General features: G+C 40.1%; 2 protein-coding genes across 7 annotated transcripts in view; one reads left to right on the forward strand and one right to left on the reverse strand.

The window, feature by feature from the left end:
• The window catches only part of LOC107756294 (SMC5-SMC6 complex localization factor protein 1-like), a 32,828-nt gene extending 23,217 nt beyond the window's left edge, over nt 1-9,611 (forward strand). For all 3 annotated transcript variants that reach the window (XM_016573325.1, XM_016573324.1, XM_016573326.1), the window contains one exon: nt 8,805-9,611. In XM_016573325.1, the coding sequence (XP_016428811.1) occupies nt 8,805-9,304 (500 nt within the window). In that variant the 3' untranslated portion in view covers nt 9,305-9,611. The remainder of the gene's footprint in view (nt 1-8,804) is intronic.
• A 2,028-nt stretch (nt 9,612-11,639) lies between these two features.
• LOC107756292 (multiple C2 and transmembrane domain-containing protein 1-like) overlaps nt 11,640-19,840 on the reverse strand; it is a 157,704-nt gene continuing 149,503 nt past the window's right edge. For all 4 annotated transcript variants that reach the window (XM_016573321.1, XM_016573320.1, XM_016573322.1 and 1 more), the window contains one exon: nt 11,640-13,359. In XM_016573321.1, the coding sequence (XP_016428807.1) occupies nt 13,288-13,359 (72 nt within the window). In that variant the 3' untranslated portion in view covers nt 11,640-13,287. The remainder of the gene's footprint in view (nt 13,360-19,840) is intronic.

A 19,840-nucleotide genomic window follows, 5' to 3' on the forward strand; every position in this document is an offset into this window, starting at 1 on the left:
CAATAGAACCCCTCCCAAAACACAATAACAAATTTAATGGATTTCAGGGTTATAATGGGAATTTGTTTGGTTTTAATGTAAACTATAATGGTGTCTATTTGATGGATTCTATTGGTGGGATGTAATCTGGCAGATGGCAACCAATAGAACAACAGTAATTCCTATTGGAATAATGCCCAAAACAAAAAGGAATTTTGTAATGGTTTAATGGAAACTATAATAATTTCTGTGATGGTTTCTATTGTTTTTTTTCAGCAGGGTAATGATACCCATACTGTGCTGCACATTATTGACAATATTGAGCTGAAGCTTGACTTTGCAAACTTAAAATCGCAAATCAAATCGCAGTTGCAATATCTGTCAAAAAAATCGCAATTTGATATTTTCCCCCAAATCGCACAGCCCTAGTATGAAGAAATTTGTGAAAATTTAGCATAAATTTCAGAATTACTTCGTATTTGGTTTGTGCCCCTTTAATGAAATCTGAAATATTTCTTATTTTGCATCAACTTGATTTTTATATATTGTTCAAAATCCTAAAACCTTGTTTATTTGCATATTTAAAGGGGACATAGCACACAGAGTTTCATCCAATCTCATATGTGACCCTGTACCACAAAACCAGTCTTAAGTCGCTGGGGTATATTTGTAGCAATAGCCAAAAATACATTGTATGGGTCAAAATTATAGATTTTTCTTTTATGCCAAAAATCATTAGGATATTAAGTAAAGATCATGTTCCATGAAGATATTTTGTAAACTTAATTTTTGATTATTAATGGGCATTGCTAAGAACTTCATTTGGACAACTTTAAAGGCGATTTTCTCAGTATTTAGATTTTTTTGCACCCTCAGATTCCAGATTTTCAAATAGTTGTATCTCGGCCAAATATTGTCCTATCCTAACAAACCATACATCAATAGAAAGCTTATTTATTCAGCTTTCATATTATGCATAAATCTCAATTTAAAAAAATTGACCCTTATATGACTGGTTTTGTGGTCCAGGGTCACATATTAATCTTGAGTATCTATATAGTAGTATTGCATCCTTCATATCTCTGAAGAGTCTTTAGTTTCATCATATTTATAAAAGAAAGGTACAGCTTTACGCTACTCTCCGAAAACAGCCGAGCTCCTGGAGGCTGTACATGGGTGGAGCACTGATGCGCCGATTGCCAACAAAACACAGAAATTTGATGCAGTTTTACATTCCGCCTGAAGTTCCAGCTCATGACCGGGATCTTTTATCGCTCGGACAGCTCCATCTTTCAGTATCAAACTATGTGCAAATCTAGCGTTGAACTGAGCCTTGTTTATAAAACATTCATCACCGAAATGACGGGAACAAGCAAACACACTTGCGAAACTCCTTTCTCGAAACTGTCCCATTCGTTTACCTCTCCATGTAAACGAATGGGACTTGAGTCAAAATTTAAAAAATAAATTACGCTTCCAATACAATTTTCCGAAAGATGATTTTGGTCATTAAATGTAGTTGTTATCACGCTGATATATGTTCAATTGTTGGTTTTTGTGATAAGTTTCATTTTAGCTAGTAATTTGATGCTATAAAATGGGGTGTGTCGTTATGGTTGATTGGGTCTGCGTGAGTTTGGGCGGGAGTTTGATACCGCGGCTCCCCATCACGACACTACTGCGCAGACTCTGGCTCCAAACGAATCTCTACTGCGCAGACTCTGGCTCCAAATGACGTCATTTACTCAAGATGGCAGCGGCCATACTGAGATGCTTTGGCTTCACTTTTCTATAGTGGAAGGAATAGGAGACGCGTCGTCCATTTTTTTTTTTACAGTCTATGGTGCTGACAAACAATATAAAAACAGACGTCTCGCAGGGCTAAATGCATAGCATTTTAGTAAAACTGCTAACGTTACAGCAGCGGGGAAGATGAACGTGCATGAGTTATTTTATTTAATCTGTGTTATTTTAATGTTTTTTGATCTAAAACATAGAGACTGATGTTAATGTGTCTAACAGTAACGAAGTAAAACTACTTTGTTACTGTCCACCACTGTTTTTCACTGTAGGTAAAGTGATTCCTGTAATCAATATTTGTGGCCATTAGATACTACAGCCAATGATGGACAATTTGTCGATATTTTATCTGTCAAGAATATTAAATCAAAATTGTTTATTAATTAATGTCCGTGGTCATATTATACATGATTCAGAGAAATGTTTCCAATGTTTTCAAAATCTATAAGCAAAATATAACATCTTTCTTTCTGTGGTACCACATCTTCAAAGCTGCTTGGATGGGGGAAAATAATAGGCCGTCCTGATCAACAAATTTCCAACAAATCCTGATAGATAAAATCAAGTCCAATCTTATTTTGTTTTCTATTTGAACTTTTTTGGCGGTCATCATTTATTCACTCTCATGTCGTTCAAACCTACATGACTTGCATTCTTCTTTGGAACACAAAAGTAAATATTTTGTAAAAATTTGCAGTGTTTATTGTCCATGCAATGATATTCAGCTGGGTCAAATGGTGTTTTGAACCCAGTTAAATGATATTATATGGACAAAAACGTTCTTCAATATATTGTTTATGTTCCACAAAAGAAAGTCATACAGGTTTGAACAGCACGGGGTGAGTAAATGATTACAAAATTTTCATTATTGGGTGATCTAACCCTTTAAAATAGTTGCATATACCATTTTAACATTGTCTGTAAATAGATAAAGTAGTTTTACAGTATGTTTTACCCAAACAGTCTTGAGTAAAACTATAATCCACGTCATTGTACTTCTCTAGCATTTTCTCATGACTTTCTGAAGCTCTCAGAAGCATTGTTGCCTCCAAAATTTGACCGTACATCAATCACTTCTCAACTATACTTCCTACCCGTCGTCAATAGTATAGACAGTAACTCAGAGTAACAAAAGAGCCATGATTTCTTTTGTTGTGGTATTAGAGTATAAAACACTTAAAGGCTTAGAGCTCCTCGGCACTGTCACTCCAGCACTGTAATGACAAATGATGGCTCAACGTCTTTGTTAATAAGGCTGAGTTCACATGCAGTTGTTCTCCTTTTCTTCCTCTCTGTGTACATTAATAGGAGTATTTCCCCCTCGCATTTTGCATTGAAACCGCGTTAGATTAAAGCTCTGGCAAAGCTCTTGATTTAGTCATTACACAACTCCTCATGCTCTGTTTGTTTGTTTGTGCTAGTCACACCAAATACATTAATCAGCTTCTCTTCTCAGACTTCTCCCCCTCTATCTCTGTTTTTCTTTCCTTCAGTCTCTCTCTCCCTCTGATTGCGAGTGCCTTTGAGCTTCCTCTGCATAATTGTTCTCCTGTTAAAATGCATAATTAACCAAGTCACTTCCTCACACTGAGTCACTTCCTCACACTGGGCTCACCAGGCTTTCAGCTGTGCCACTGTTAGGATCAATGCCGAATGTTTGACTCTGAATTGGGTGTGTGTATGAGTTCCACCAAACTTGTGGCATGCCTTTTTTCTTTACGAATGGCACAGATACTCTCTTTGAAATATACTTGCACAGTAATGACAACAGCCACAACCACGACAAGCAGCAGGACATTTTGTCAGTCATATTGGTTTCGTTGTGCTGGATAGCCCTGCCAATAGTGAAATTTCATCGGTTTAAAATCTTGCTGCCTATAACCACAAATTAAACAGCAAATACCTACTGATTGGATTTCGATTTTGGATAATAAAATTACTTAATAAAACTACTACTACTACTAGGACACAGTGTAACTCACAAGCTTTTGTGAAAATGTGCACATCCAGATGAATTGGACACAGCTGCAAGACAAAAAGTGATGTCCACACACTGATAATAAAGCTGAAAAAACGTAGTTGAAATGTTGCTTTGTTTCTAATGAAGTTTGGAGCAATTAATATCAGTATTAATAGCAGTATCAGTATCACTATTAATAGCAGTATCAGTATCACTATTAATAGCTTTATTAGTACTTCAGTTGTTTGTATGTAGTCTCATATAGCCAGACTGTTTATTATTGGCTATTTGCATGTACTTTTTGCTTATTCTGGCCAAGACATGCCCACTTGGACAGGAAAGGCATTTTGATGCAGTCAGTCATAGCATGCCACAATAAAAGCACAGAACAACCTTATTTGCTCAAAACTGGTATTCTAGCATACACGGCTGCAAAACACTGGAAAAAGACTTGTATAGAATGTATAGACCCTGAAATAAGATATTCAGTTCATCCTAAAGTAATATGTACAAATTATTTTTTCAGACATGACTCAGAAAGCACAGTATACACACTATGCACGTGGCTGTCTCGTTCACATGCTACTGTCTTGAGTAGTTTTATATATATATATATATATATATATATATATAAAATTGTATTTCAATATTATTTATATAAATATTATTAAATAATGTTATTAATATAATACTAATATAGTTTGGGCAATCCAGTGATCAGTTCTCATTGCACAAACTACCTTGTCAAAACAACATTTCTTTCCAAGCGGACTGGTGCACTTTGACTCCCAGAAGTTAATGAGATCAGAACTGATGATTTCATCCAGCTTTTGCCATTTTCATGTGCAATATGCATCAGACTGCACGGTCTGGCGTGCCGTGTGAAGCTGAGACTAGACTGTTGAAACGGACTCAAATCTTTAGTGAAAAGTGACGTGACATGTGGCCAAGTATGGTGACCCATACTCGGAATTAGTGCTCTGCATTTATCCCATCCAAAGTGCACACACACAGCAGTGAACACACACACACCGTGAACACACACCCGGAGCAGTGGGCAGCCATTTTTGCTGCGGCGCCCGGGGAGCAGTTGGGGGTTCGGTGCCTTGCTCAAGGGCACCTCAGTCGTGGTATTGATGGTGGGAGAGAGCGCTGTACATTCACTCCCCCCACCGACAATCCCTGCCGGAACGAGACTCGAACCCGCAACCTTCGGGTTACGAGTCCGACTCTCTAACCATTAGGCCACGACTTCCCATTATAGAGCTTTATAGAGCTTCATCTGCATGCCATAACCGACAGTGTGCTGCTCTGATAATCTAGGTGGGATGAATGGCACCTATCTTTATCAGTCTAGCGTGGTGGCATCGAGGGGTCTGTGCTGTGTTTGTAACATGAACCCGAGGAGGGGCTCGTGTGGCTTGAGTGCGATGCCAGGGAATCAGGTTTACAAAAAGCTTCTGTTGTGCCCCCCATGCACAGTAATCTGTCCTAATCTCTGCCTGCCTGGCCTTTTGTCTTGGTCAATCTCTGTTAGCTCAGTGTAATGTGATTTCACACACACACACACACAAACAAACAGACTTGCGTTGGGTCGGTGATCGTCTGCTGTTTCGCAGCATGACAAAGAAGTATATCGTGTGCCCTATAGACTAAGGGCTCATGTTGTCTAGATTAAATATGTGTGGATACAGAACGGATGGAATCATTTTCGCTGTTTCTGCCTCCCCTCCTCCACCTTTCTATTCCTAGTCTTCGTCTGCCCTCTAAAGGCTAAGGGGCGGCTTGCTTTGCTCTGACTGATGTGTGGTTTACATGAATGTTAGCAGCAGCAGCTCGTCTGTGGCGGAGGTGCAAATATCTGCGAGGGCTGAATCCCCCCGCATTGTTGTTGCCTGTACGGGGGGCATAATTACCATCGCTGGCATTTAATCCCCCCAGGTGTTTTATTTATCTGCCGAGCGAAGTATCTGACACATCACGCCAATACCTGGACTGACTTCAATCGTTTGACATGACGAATGTGCCAGCGTCGTCTCAAAACCCCCGACTGACCACTCCAGCGGCTGCGTGTGCGTCTGCATGGCTAAGCGCTGACAGATGTGTGTTTCATGGGCCATTGTGAAGAAAGGCTTGCGGCTGATCGTGCCGTCCTGAGGGAGGGAGATCTGCCCGTAGCTCGCATTCATCAGCAGTCGCTGGCGAGCTCGCATTCACACGGGCGGTCGGGGAAAGCAGGGCTCCGTCTCAGCCTTTGTCACATTCCAGGTTTCGGCCTGTCAGGTATTTGACAGTTCTGCAGCGGGACCGGCGTTAAAAAAAGCGTGCTACCTGATTCAGATGATGGGCGTATTCTCTACAAGGAAGATTCTTCAACAAACTGGAGGAGAATTGTGTGCTTCAGTGATTGAGGCTTATTTAAGTCTGTTTTTTTGTATCCTGGTTTAGTGAAGACCATGGTTTAAACAGTAAAATTGTGGTAAAATCATTGCTTAAACACTCTCGTCATGTTCTAACATGGTTTTTATAAATGCTTTTTGAATACCAATGCTTTATTGTCATCATTAGATTACGGTATGGTGGCATGGTACTTCTAGTGCGAAATGAACTTGCACTTGAGCATGACTTAGTGTGTGCGCCCATTTTGGTACTAATGAAAAAGATGTTTGAAAGTCTAGTGTGTTGTGAAGGATGCAAGTGTTCCCCTTCACCTGTACAGGAGAGAGAAAAAATATATATACTTTTCAGAGCTCGGGCACCATTTAACCGTGCATAAAACATGGCCTTCTCTCTGTCCAATTTTTATCAGAGTAGTAGAACATCAAGCAAGGGGAAGCTGGAGGCAATCCAAGGCCTCTGCCTGCAGCAAAGAATAGACATTTGCAGTTTTATTGAATTGTCACTGTATTTCAAAGTCTTACAGTAAGCATTGAAAGGAAAACGGCGTTTTCTTCCTGTCAAACAACAACACTGTTTTCCCTAAAGCCAGAAACGTGCACACTGAATACATCTGTCAAGGATTCAGAGAGGTGCACACTGACCTAAAACTTGTGTAGTTCTTGCTTGAGCTCTGGGCAAGGTCTCATCCGTGGGGTGGGAAGGTGGGGTCACGGTGATGACCTGTTATGAAGAAATTTGTTGTTCTTCGCCTCGATTCTGTCTCATGGACTTACTGTCTTCTTCAGCTCCTTGACCTCAGCAATTGCTCTGACCCCGGATTTTGAAAACCCACTTTTTTACCAAAGTATACCAGGAGTTGTCTGTCAGCAATAGCAGGTTTTCCTATCAAATTAAAGAGACTGTGATGGTATCACATTTACATCGCACGCTTCTATCCAAACCAACTTACATTTATATATGTATTTTATCAGTTCATGTATTCCCTGAGCACAGAACCCAGGATGTTGATTATTATATTTTATTATACAATTTGTGCATTTTCAGAGATCAGTAATCAAAAGAGTTCAATTGAAATAGATTGACCAAAAAGATGTAAAAGAGAACAGAGGCAAGAAGATTTTTTTTTGTGGCCCTGTCTGTAGTAATTCTGTGATATGAAGCAGCATCTTTTTTTCCTTTTTTTTTTTTTCTTGCACTTGTGCACATAATGATCCTGTCTTTTGATAGTGGGATTTCATCTGAGTATCAACAGCGAGCGGAAAGCACGGCAAAGCTTTTAAGAGAGGTGCAGAGTTGTATGAGCTTTAGCAGAACGGCTGCCACATTAGCACAGAGGTTTAAGAGTCAAGTATCGTCGAGAGCAGTTTGCCATAGAAATGGGGAGATCTAAATGCAAACAAAGAGCGCACTTGACACGGCTGGCGTTTGCTAAGCCAAGAGCGAGTATTCATGGGCTTTACCTTCAGCCACACTAAAGCCACTTTAACTGCAGGCACAAAAAAAGAGAAAAAGTCATTTAACCAATTCATATATGGGCATCTAGAAACTCTGTCGTGAAAAGCAAACATCGATGAGAAATGTATTATTGCGAAGAGCTGAAATTGAATTTGAAATTGACCTTTTTTTTCAGTTAATTTAAGTTTTTTTCCTGCTAAAATGTGTATACTCTTTTGCAAAAATCATTAATTTCAATAGTGCCAGTGAACAGTTGAGCCCACACTAATAGAAAAACACTGAAAAGTACCATATACCTTTTTTTTTTTGGCCATATATCATGGTATTCCCTTTGAGTACTAAGGTGATACCATGGTACATGAATATAGTAATCATTTAGTACCATGAGACATATTCGCCACAGTGCACTTTTAAAAAGAGCACACTCATGCTAATCTTGTAAGATGTTTTTACTTTAAATATGTGCAAAAATTATTTATTCTAATAAGCACAATGTCCTAAATGTGATGCTAGCCTGTGGCTCAACATTAGACTAATAGTGCCTGGAAAATCTCTTCCTCCTCCTCACAGAGCTGTGTTGTTTATTTGTCCAGCTTTATTTGATTAAAAAAAATAAAAAATGACGGTGTGTTTAATAAATTAAAACAATTCAGCAGATTAGATTTTCACATTGAACAACAACTCAGAATTGAACTGACTCAGTTTGCTGACTTTAGCTGGAAAATGACTCTTTATTGTCCCCTTGCATTATTGAAAAACTTTGACACTGTAAAGCTGCTTAGACACAATCAGTATTGTATAAAGAGCTATATAAATAAAGGTGACTTGACTTTGCTGTTGACTTTACCCATTGCTAATTGTATTGATGTGACATCAGTCACCTAAACATGATATATTTACCAAAATTTAACTAGCCCTACCCTGCTGAAAAACAACAGATAAATCAGCTTAAGATGTTTGCTAATGGTATAACACGGTCTAGCTATAGGCTCATATGATGGTCTCCCAGCCTGACCAACTGACAAGTGTCCAAAATCCCCCTAAAACCACCAAACCAGACCAGCTTGACCCCGTTGGGAGACCAGCAAGCCATCCTAAGCAGGTTTAAGCTATTTTTAGTAGTGTAATCCTCGTCTTAACTACATCTGATTATCTCAAATGGTCAATGTTGTTATAAGCCTGTAAAGTATTTTGTTTTGTTCTTTTCCAGGCTCTCCTCTTCTAAAGTTGCGTGACAGTGAAGGTCAAACCCCTCTGGACCTGGTTTCTTTCGAGGCTCTACGTGAGGAGCTCCTTCGCTGTGCAGAAGAAGGTGACAAAGCTCTTGCAGCTCCCTGCTTGGAGGTTCGGGATCTGCCCTTCATAGAGTCCTGCTCATGGGTGCTCAGCTGCCTGTTCCTCACCTACCTCCAAGAGCAACACGTACCTACCTACAAAACCCCACTTACACCTCTGGACCTCAGTCCCACTGTATGCCGCAGCTTGATCCGTCTCTGTTCAGATGAGCTAGCCTCCAACTGGGGAGATTCCCATGCGGTGACCCTGGCTGAGGACCTGAGGACTGTGTTGAGTTTGGAGCAGTATGTGTCACAAATGAGCCCCGCACTGAGACGCTGTCATGGGGATCAAACCAGGCTGTTCGTGCAGCTGCTTGATGATCTGCAGGCGGAGGGGGCGGCACTGATCTCTGGACAATCTGAGTTTGATTAGTTCTAAAATAGTCTCTATAGAGGAACAAGAAGAAATGGGCATCTATCTGTAGACCCGTGGTAAAGCTCTGCCTTTTGTTAAACTACTAGTAAAATGTGTTTCCTGGTCCAATCAGTGAGTTCTGAATGGATACAAATAAGAATTAATATCACCCAGACTGCATAGGACTCATACTGTAGTGATTGTGCACTTTTTATGCTTAGATTTTTGGTTGTTATTATTGAAATCTGGGGATTATTTGGTTATTGTATGTGCAAAATATTTTTGTAAAACACTAGAAATAATTTTTGAATGTTATTTTTACAACAAGCTGAAAAATATTTTAGGAATTTAATTCCTAATATTTCTTGAATTGTAAAAAAAAAAAAGAAAAGAAAAGGAAAAAAAAGAAAAGAAAGATAATTTGAAATGTAAAAATATAAAATTTTCACTTCCATTCATAAGTGTGGACACACCTGGGCACTTATTATTATTATTATTATAGCTATTTTCCACATTTTAATCGTCAAAACTATGAATTAACACAAATGGATGCAAGAAATATATAGAGAACAAGCAAATGTTAAATCAGAACTGGCAATACTAATTCTTGTCTCGATTGCAGCGCAGCACACTTTGGACCTCAGCCTGGGAAAAATGTTAAATAGATTTCACATAAATATTAGACACTTGGGCTGATTTTCTGAGTCTTATCTGGTCCAACTCATTCAAAATTCATTTGAGAAGATCACGAGAAATAACTTTTCACTTGCAGCGTATGTAATTTGCAGTCGATTAGATGACTCTGCAATACTCCTCCATGCCTTTGTTCCAAATCAACAAACCTAACTTTAGTTGAAGCCCAGCCCATGAGACATCGCTTCACAGTTCTCTGATCCAGGATGATGGAGGGAACTCATATGTGTGCCATGTGGGGTTAATAATCAATCCCCTCCAAACAACTGATTCCAGTACAAAAGCAAGAAATCTATCCAAGACCTCCATGAAGAATGAGCCGTTTCCTGATCATGCCCTTTTCAACTACAATGCAGCCTCCGGAGGTGACGAGGGATCACGGAGTCCAGGTTTGGGATTAGAACCCAAGACGCTGCGGATGGTCTGAGCCAGACAGCCCAAGAGCGATGGAGAATGCTTAGGTTAATAAATAACAAGCTCAAGTGTTTTTGCTTTCAGCGTGGCTGTGATTATTAGCGTCTGGCAGAGCGGCCGTTTGTACTGGATCATGCCGTGTGATGATACGGTGTCATATTGAATAACAGCAGGGATCAGACAGGCAAGAAACAGCCAGACTAACAAATGATGGGAGGCCACAGAGGCTGAGAGCACAGGGGAGCACCTTTGGCCCCCGTGGAGGAACACACATTCCCTCCATCACTCTGAGAGTGTGTGAAGAGCGCTTGCGTCGGGAGGTGTTCGGTAGGGAAACTTGGCTCATGGTGAACATCTTGAAAAATGGCAGCTCTGGTGAAGGTGTAAGAAATGAATGACTCGGCGTGTGAAAGATGAACCAGCTTGTACACACCTGTGTGTTTGTCTACAAAAGACACACCGCTAAGATCTATAGATAAGACCTTGTGCCTTCCGTATGTAAACTCTTTATATTCACAGTACTTCATATTGATTCAGATGCAAATCACATGCCTAATGTCGTTATTCATTAGATAAAAAACATTTTAGTTTTAGATAAAATAGCTGAAATAATGACAAACTGACATTTAAAAAAAAAAAAGCTAAATAGAAAAAAACAAGTAAACTTTCAATATTAATATATACAATAATAATATACAGAAATAATACTAAATTGCACTGCACAAGTCATTCTTGTTTACATGCTTTGAGATTTTTTTTTATTGATGAACGCAAGCAATAATTATATAAAAAGGAAACAAAACATATTTAAAAGTAATTACATAACTTATTATAATTATTCATAGTTCATATTTTAGTTTAAATTGTGTCACAATTCTGCCAGCTGTGTTTCAGCCAGTCACAGGGAGCAGTATGACATCACAGGCAACAGGTTTTAAAATGACACACAGACACATTACAATTTCATAAACTGATCACATATATTCTCTGACCACATATATTCTGCCTTTTTGTCTGTTTGTTTTTTTTACAATAAGAATATTTACAAAAAAACAAAGGTTTACATTAAATAAATAATTTTAAAAATCTGCTATAAATGAAAGTGCCTTCATCCCTTTTCCACTGAATAGATAAAGTACATTCTACATAGTTGTCTCTCTTTTTATATATATAAATATATATATTTATATATATATATATATATATAACAATTTCCTCTTTGGTTTGCTTGCAAACATAGCATGTGCACCTTTACCAAACAAAAAACTTTTGGGATGCAAAAACCATTCACAATAAACCCACTGAACAACTTAAATCAACACATACAGTACATAGAAACACATTCAGGCTTAAAAAAACTATCCTTTCTGCTGTTCAAATCATCTCTGTGTTGGTTTTTTTAATAACGCAAGTCACTGAGTACCGTCCGTGTCCTACTCAGTGGGGATTGTGTTGTCTTTGTAATGGAATTCCCTCAGACAAATCAACGGTCTTTTCATATGATAGATGCGATATGGCAAATGAGAAGTCAGGAGGCAGGCAGAGGGACAGGGCTAGCGTCCTTTCTGATGTAGCCTGCGCTGTGATCTTTCATCGCTCGCTACGCCGAGGTCCCTCAAGAGCACCCCGCAGACCCATCCGTGACCTCCCTCGCAAGCGAATGGATGAAGGAGAGGAAATGACAGAGGGAGAGAAAGCAGAATTACAGGAGGAGCGCTGGAAAAGCAGCCCGCGTCCTCCTTTTTCTCCACGGCGCCGTCAGTAAACCTCTGCCCTCCAGTACCCCACGAGGCCCTAAAGCAGCCTGTCACACGCTATCGACTTCTTGTCAAGCAGCCAATCCACAGCAATGAAAACACACAGACATTCGCCCTTCAAGTTTGGGATTTTTGGAAAGATTTCGGCCGTTTTTTTTCCTGTGTAAATCAGCGCTTGGCCTTTAGAGATCAAAGTTTGAGCTGGCGCCCAACGTAGGGCAGACGGTGCGGCTGATGACCGCATATGCGGTGGCAGAGTTGCAGCACATGGGAACATGACAGAGGAAGTTGCTTTCAAATGAGATGTGCCTCTCTCACCACACGATCAAAACTTAGGTCTTTATTAGTGGAGTGGCACTGTGTGGTGCTTTGGGAGCAAAGGATGAAGAGGGAATGATGCAAGGGTACGTAAACACTCTAATCCCCACTATGAGGACAATGCTGACGCTGCCATGGCTACTAGTGGTTGAAGAATGTTTACAATAAACAATCCCAGCATGCATCATTCATACCGTTAAAAGAACATCAAAATGACGTTAAGATATCGCAAACCTCACTGGCACTGGGTGTTTTTGAGTCATTTCCACAAGCACTTTAGTTACAGCCATAAATCGGACCGTAACGGGCTCAGCTGTCGACTCCGATAACTGCTGCTCGACAGCTGCGGATAGCTTTAGATATGGCAGTTACTGTGCCGCGCAAATTATAGGGTGAAACTGCAACTTAACCACCATCGTTTTCCCTTCTGTAGAGGCGAGGTGTGTCGGCACAGGTGGGCGTATTATCAGCTGATCCTGCTATTTGTGGTTAGTGCGGCTCCCTTTGCTGCCGTGGAAGGACACCTTGGCTTTTAGAGCTGTCTGGCTAGTGGCAAGCGCTGACAAATAACCCAGACGGTTTGACTCTAAAAGGGGTCAAGAGCTTTTGGCGCTCTCCCCGCCACAAAAATAAACCCAAAAAAGGACGGATGGTAATTAACAATGGTCCCGTTTTCACTCTAACCGCGCTCTTTAACTCTCCACGCCGCAGCTAAAGCAGAGAGAAAAAGAGTGAAGAAGATAGACAGAAAGAGGCTGGTTGCCGGTCAGTCCTCTCCTTCTCCTTGGCGTTGGGAGAGCATCCGTGCGAGAAGAGGAGCTATCCTGGGTTGTTTTTCTTTCTTTTGTTTGGGCTGTGAGTGGGCTCCACTTTCAGCTCTCGGTACTGCACCTGTTAAAACACACACAAGCACACACATGGTCAGGTGGGCGGCTTGATAGCAGGGGATGGTCGTGAGGATGAGAAGCTTCTGAGATGGGCTCGGTCAAACACAACAGAGGTTGCAATGATGGAGAGCAGAGCTGTGCTGTCACACTAAAGGCTCAAGTTAACTATTTACTGGAATCCTACATACTCACAGCCACATATGACTTAAAGGCATATTACATTTGCCATAATTTAGACCGATCACATGTTGGTGATGCTCCCAGAATTGACCGAGCTCAGAATAGCCCAAGCAATAATATATGTTGATTTTACACAACAGTTACTATTTATGGATTGAATGATTGATTGATGCATATCATTGCTCTTTTGTTGATTTTGATTGCTTCCATTGTCCTCATTTGTAAGTCGCTTTGGATAAAAGCGTCTGCTAAATATCTAAATGTAAATGCATTAAATTGATCAAAAGTGACAGTAAAGACATTAATAATGTTACAAAAAAATCTGCTTCAAATAAATGCTGCTCTGAAAATGTATTAAAATAAGAAACACCTATTTTAGATTGTAATAATATTTTACAATATTTGATTAAATAAACTCACTTTAAAAAAAAAAAAATTTTTTTAATCCACCAACCACAATTTTTGAATAGTCAAACGTATAAAAAGCAGTTTATTAAACACCTTGATTTATAATTATAATGTACTATTTAACCCAAAATGTGAGTGCTATGTGTATGCATATTACACTATCCAGTTGTTGATCTCACATTGCTTGTATTAAATCAACTGAGAATAAAGTGCACTATGTGTACAACACAGAGAGTTGCAATCTATATAGTGTGTTCCAAATAACTCTTATGGTTCCATTCCAGTTAGGATGATGTCTTAAAAAGCAGCTTACTAGGTTTTGGAACAGAGCAGGAAGGGGAAGCATATCGGCTCAAAATTCACAGGGTTGTCACCATACTAGTATTCACTTCCAGACAAATAAGACAGCAACAGTCAAGCGCCTCGGAGTGAAACAGACAGATCACTTGGTTTTCCCTCAGATCTGGCCCTCAAACTGACTGACGTCATGTTTAGACTCCCTAAGAAATGTGGTCCATGTACTGCCAACTCGACAGAAACATCAGTCACCACCTACACTGAGAAGTGTGTCCATCTCACAGCCATCCATCTTGTAGGTGTGAGACTGGGTTTGTCTGTGCCACATTCAAACACTGCAGCAGTAGCTGAGCTCACATCAGATGTGATCCACAAAGGATGTTAGTGATGTAGTTTTGAAGTAACGAGGATGAAAAATCCTTTTTTACAAACTGAGTTGGTCTGCTTTGTAGTTTGCATGCATCTTTTCATCAAAACACAGGTTTAAATGTAAGCATGAAAAACTGATAGAAAACTGACCAAATTAATTAATAATAAATTACAGTTAGAAGCACACTATCATTCATGTTTTCCTTTATTTTCTTTTTTTGCAGATTTTTTTGTTTTTGAAAGAAGTCAAGGCTGCATTTATTTGATCAAACACAGTAAAACAGTAATATTGTGAAATATTATTACAATTTCAATGAACTGTTTTCTATTTTAATATATTTTAAAATGTAATTTATTCCTGTGAAGGCAAAGCTGAATTTTCAGCATCATTACCCCAGTCTTCAGTGTCACATGATCCTTCAGAAATCATTCTAATATACTGATTTGCTGCTCAAGAAACATTTCTTATTACTATCAATGTTGAAAACATATTTTTGTGAACCATAATTTTCAAGGTTTTGATTATTACAGTTTAAAAGAACAGCATTTTGTAACATTATAAAAGTTGTTACTGTCACTTTTAATTAATTTAATGCATCTTTGCTGAATACAGGTATTAATTTCCTTCAAAAAATAGTGAAAGGTAGCATACATATTAATTTAGTATTAAATAAAAAAAGAATTATTTAAAGGTACACTAAAGAATTCTAGGCTCTCTATTGACATCTGTGCTTGAAACAAAACATTGTTAGTTATTTGCAGAGGAACATCTTTCTACAGTTGTTAATGTACTCGGTCAATAAAAAATTTAAATTGTCTGCAGTGTATAAAAAATAACGCAATAAAAAATAATACAATTAGCCATGCTCCCTAACGAGAATGTAATACATTTGCAATATCCAAAAACATCTGATATATATGCGATTAATCTGATTAATTAAATTAATCCGCACTTAATTTAATGCATTCAATTATAAAAAAGCAATAAGAGTAAATTAAATTTTAGTCCATTTAAAACTGGCAGCCCTAATAAATACTAATTCAATGTTGACAATAGGGGCCATAGCTGCAGCTAGATGATTTCTGGAGGATTTCAGAGCGGTCTGGCATTCGTCGTCTTCAAAGCACGCTTTAAACTGCAGCCTAACAGGGTAATTATTTTCATATTCACTTTAAACACATCAGGGTCGCATCTGACTTCAGAAGCCTTCCTTGAACTGCATGTAAACAAAAGTTTACGTGTCAAGGTGAGGCAATGAAGATCGACATTAGTGAATCTAATGGAAGAAAAGAAATGAAGGCAAACAACAATAAAGGCTCAATCAAAAGTAGCGCTATAAAGAGCATGTGGCACGTCAGAGGCTCTATTACCCTTAACTGCTGACAGTTATGCCACCCTGTATGGTGCAACAAGCACTGCAGCTTTAATGACGGAGAGCTGTCCCACCCAAGATAACACAGCGCACTAGTTACAGTCAAAGCAGCATGCGGAAAAAGTAAAAAAAGGGAACAATACAAAGAAAAAAACTTTAGTAGCTGGAATAAGGGGGGTTAAAAGTGACTACGGTGAGATAGCAATTTGGAGCAAGTGTCAAGCACAAAGAGAACATGCGTGGAGATGATGGGTAAAGACCTTCCGCTGCTCAAAGGCTGCTCCACCCTCGCTCCGCTCCTCCATGTTGACAGTTGCACTACAAAACACACTTTGAAGTGTGCTCTCGCGGAGGGGGCGCCAAGCGCACCAGCGCCTCGTTTAGCGGTGTCAGACGCCGTCCCGGGACCTGCCGCAGCCGAGTACGCCATGTCGTCCCGCTGCTAAGCGTGGATCGGGGTTTGAAGCCACATGGGTGGCAGGCAAATACAAATAAGTAAATGAAAGCTGAACATTTTTAATGAAACTATGCTATGCTGTTTATAGAGGAGCAGAGAAATCTCGCCTACTTCATCTCCAGTGACACCTAACCTTGCATTAGGGGCATTAAATGCTCCTGTAGAAGAAAAAATGGGCTCACAGACGCCCACAGACAAGCTCACATCCATTGTTGAGAAAAAAATAAAAGTGTTTCGAGGTGAATAGAGAGGGAAAAGGCACTAAGGAAAGTTTCTCCTAACTTTTTTTTTTCCTGAGGTAAGGTGCTCACTAATTGCTTGTTTAAACTCTGAATAGAAACCCCTGGTGCAGCAAAGACAGGCCTTCGATATGCACGACTGAGAAAAGATTCAGCACCTGGGCCGACAGGACATGCTCTCTCCTCAGACACAAAAAAAGTGATTGGGACAGCTGTGGGAGGGATCACAAATTTGCCAAATAATTAAACATGTTATTTGACTGTTTTGATAAATAAACAATGTATGGCTCTGATATCTGAACTGTGGTACTAGCAAGTCATGATTTTTAAATAATTTTAATGAAGTCTCTTATGCTCACCTAGGCTGCATTTATTTGATCAAAAATACACTAAAAACATATTATATATTTATATAATATATAATATTATTAGGATTTAAAATAACTATATATATATATATATATATACACTGCACAAATTTATAAACGACAAGATGCTGATTAGACAGCATGATTATTGCACAGGTGTGCCTTAGGCTGGCCACAATAAAAGGCCACTCTAAAATGTGCAGTTTTATCACACAGCACAATGCCACAGGTGTCGCAAGTTTTGAGGGAACGTGCAATTGGCATGCTGACTGCAGGAATGTCCACCAGAGCTGTTGCCCGTGAATTGAATGTTCATTTCTCTACCATAAGTCATCTCCAAAGGCGTTTGCCCTCTTTTCTTCTCTCCTCAATGTGATGAACTGGCTAAGAGCTGAATCGTTTGTACGCTGCGACTGCATTTTAATCTCTGCATTTGCATAGGTCATAATGGAGCCCTTGGCGTGCTAATTGCTAGCGTCCCAGTTACGCACGTAGTTCCTCCATTGGCTAATGGTACCATAAAGCATGCGATAGGACACGTCTTAGACACCTGGTAGAGAATGTTAAGTTGGTAATGCCGGTTGGCCTCATTTAAGAGATAAAGTATTGCATTATATCAGAATGTGCTTTATTCAAAGCAGCGAGGCAGGCACACAGCAGGTAAAGATATTCTCGGAGGAATCTATAGGCAGATACATGAAAAGAACATAGAGTGGGTAAACTGGGAGAGTAAATCAAAGTGAATATGCACCTCGCAGCAGGTTTGATACATCACGGTTCTCCTGCAGTGCACTTAAAAGGCCATAGGCTCTCTCCACAGAGGTGGTACTGTATGTATTAAATTCTACAACCACACCTCAGAATAACCACAGTACTTGTGTATAGTGTACACTTAACCTGCATACCCTTCACCACACCGTCAACCTGGGCAATTAATAAAGTCATTTAATGAATGTATCCATTTTAAGGGCATTTTGCAAGAGGAGAAAAGGACAGCAGTGCCTTCCCCAAAAATCTGGAGGAGAAAGTAATCATCAGTCCAAAAATAAAACAAACCACTAATGTAAATGTAAACCACTAATTTTATAAAGTGTCCAACAGCGACACCAGCGGATACAGTTTCATAAGAAGGCCTTGAGCTCACCGTGTTTTAAAGAATGGTGTGGATGTGAGTGTGAATAGTGAAACAGAGGTGCAAAATAACTAATTAAATTAAATTAAATTATCAAAAATTAGCCTGAATTGATAAAACTAAAAATCTTTTAAATGACTTGTAACATCAAATAATCTAAAGGTTCTGGTGACAATTCAGCTTGTTTATCTTAAAGCATTTTTGGTATGGCGAGAATTTGTTGACTGGTCAGACAAACAGGATGACTATAAAAAAAACTAATATAATAAAAATAATAACAGACAAAGAGGGGGGGGGGGTGATGCTGGTGCCTTTTGTAGTATTAGTTGGTTATTGATAAAAGTTTGGTAAATGGTGTTCCATTAACCCAGTAATTGTGTAAACATCATATGGACCTGGAACATTAATTTACATTGGAACCCCCCACCCCCACAAAAACAAGAGAGGGAATTTGCTTCCTAATTTCGGTCCACAACACTCCACTGATCTGTATCCACCGAAATGCATATGCATATGCAAGCAGTGCACTCAAAATAACACAAACGAGGTTAGTAAATACATACACCCACAGAGCTGTGGGAGTTGTAAGTTCCCACTCTCAAAGACACGCTGTACTCACAGACTGCAGCATAGATGCCCTTTATATAAAAAAGTCATTAGAAGCTCATCAGTTCATGTTGTTCTGAGGCTCCTCCAAATGATCTGTAAAAGAGGCAATGCTGGCCTCTCTCGGCCTTGCAGGGCTTTTATCACGGGACAATGCGGGAGGTGTGGGTCACGTCAGAACCTCAAAAATAGCCCTCCATTTGTCATTTGTGCGGAACGTTCGGGCCCTTGGGCATATGCAGATCACACCCCGATGCTTTGTTTGAGTCTCCGAGGCCCCACAGAGACGCTGCCTCCACCCCACCCATTGTCTCTAACCCAGAAAACAGAGGTGAATGGACCTCCACGGGCAGTTGTGCGATGCAGAGCGGAACGTTCTGCGCATGACGCTGATGTTCAAGTACTTTTCTGGACTGTCCTAAATCAAAAGCTGTAACAGGGCACCAAAAGCCCGTGGCGGCCTGCTCTTCTGAGCGTGAACCTAACCGTACATCATTAGCCAGGACTCCTCCGGTCCTCCTATCTGCAGGGACCTTCTGGGCTCCAGGTGTTTGGGGTAAATGCACCTTAGCTACCTAGCCACATTGGGCTAATTTAGAGCAGGCTACCTGCAGCTGCAGGGCCGATGTAAAGTCACGCAGGGGCTTGGGATTACGACTCTGTAGACATCAAAGCCTGCCCACCGCCCCGGGCTCATCAAAGGCGAGCGTGTCTGTGCTGATGTGGCAAGTGATTGGTCCTGAATCAGAGACCCATGTCACCCCCGCCGTCACCACTGCAGGGTTTATCCCAACACAGAGGAAGCACGATAACAGGCCGGGCTTGTGTTTACGAGCTCAGGTTTTAATTGCAGTGAAACGGCAGCACCTCACTGCTCAAACAGAACGCTGCTGATTACAAACGGGACAGGGGGGCAGGCCGCATAACTTAGATCTCACGGTTAATGCAGAAACAGACTGGGAGAGGATTACTTTACACTCATTACACTCAATAACAAAGCATGACTCTACAGTACAACACAGCAAGAAGTCCATAAATCTACCGAGAGACACGTGC

This window comes from Sinocyclocheilus rhinocerous, unplaced genomic scaffold, assembly GCF_001515625.1.
Source record: "Sinocyclocheilus rhinocerous isolate Xijiao unplaced genomic scaffold, SAMN03320098_v1.1 scaffold1043, whole genome shotgun sequence".
Lineage (NCBI taxonomy): Eukaryota > Metazoa > Chordata > Actinopteri > Cypriniformes > Cyprinidae > Sinocyclocheilus > Sinocyclocheilus rhinocerous.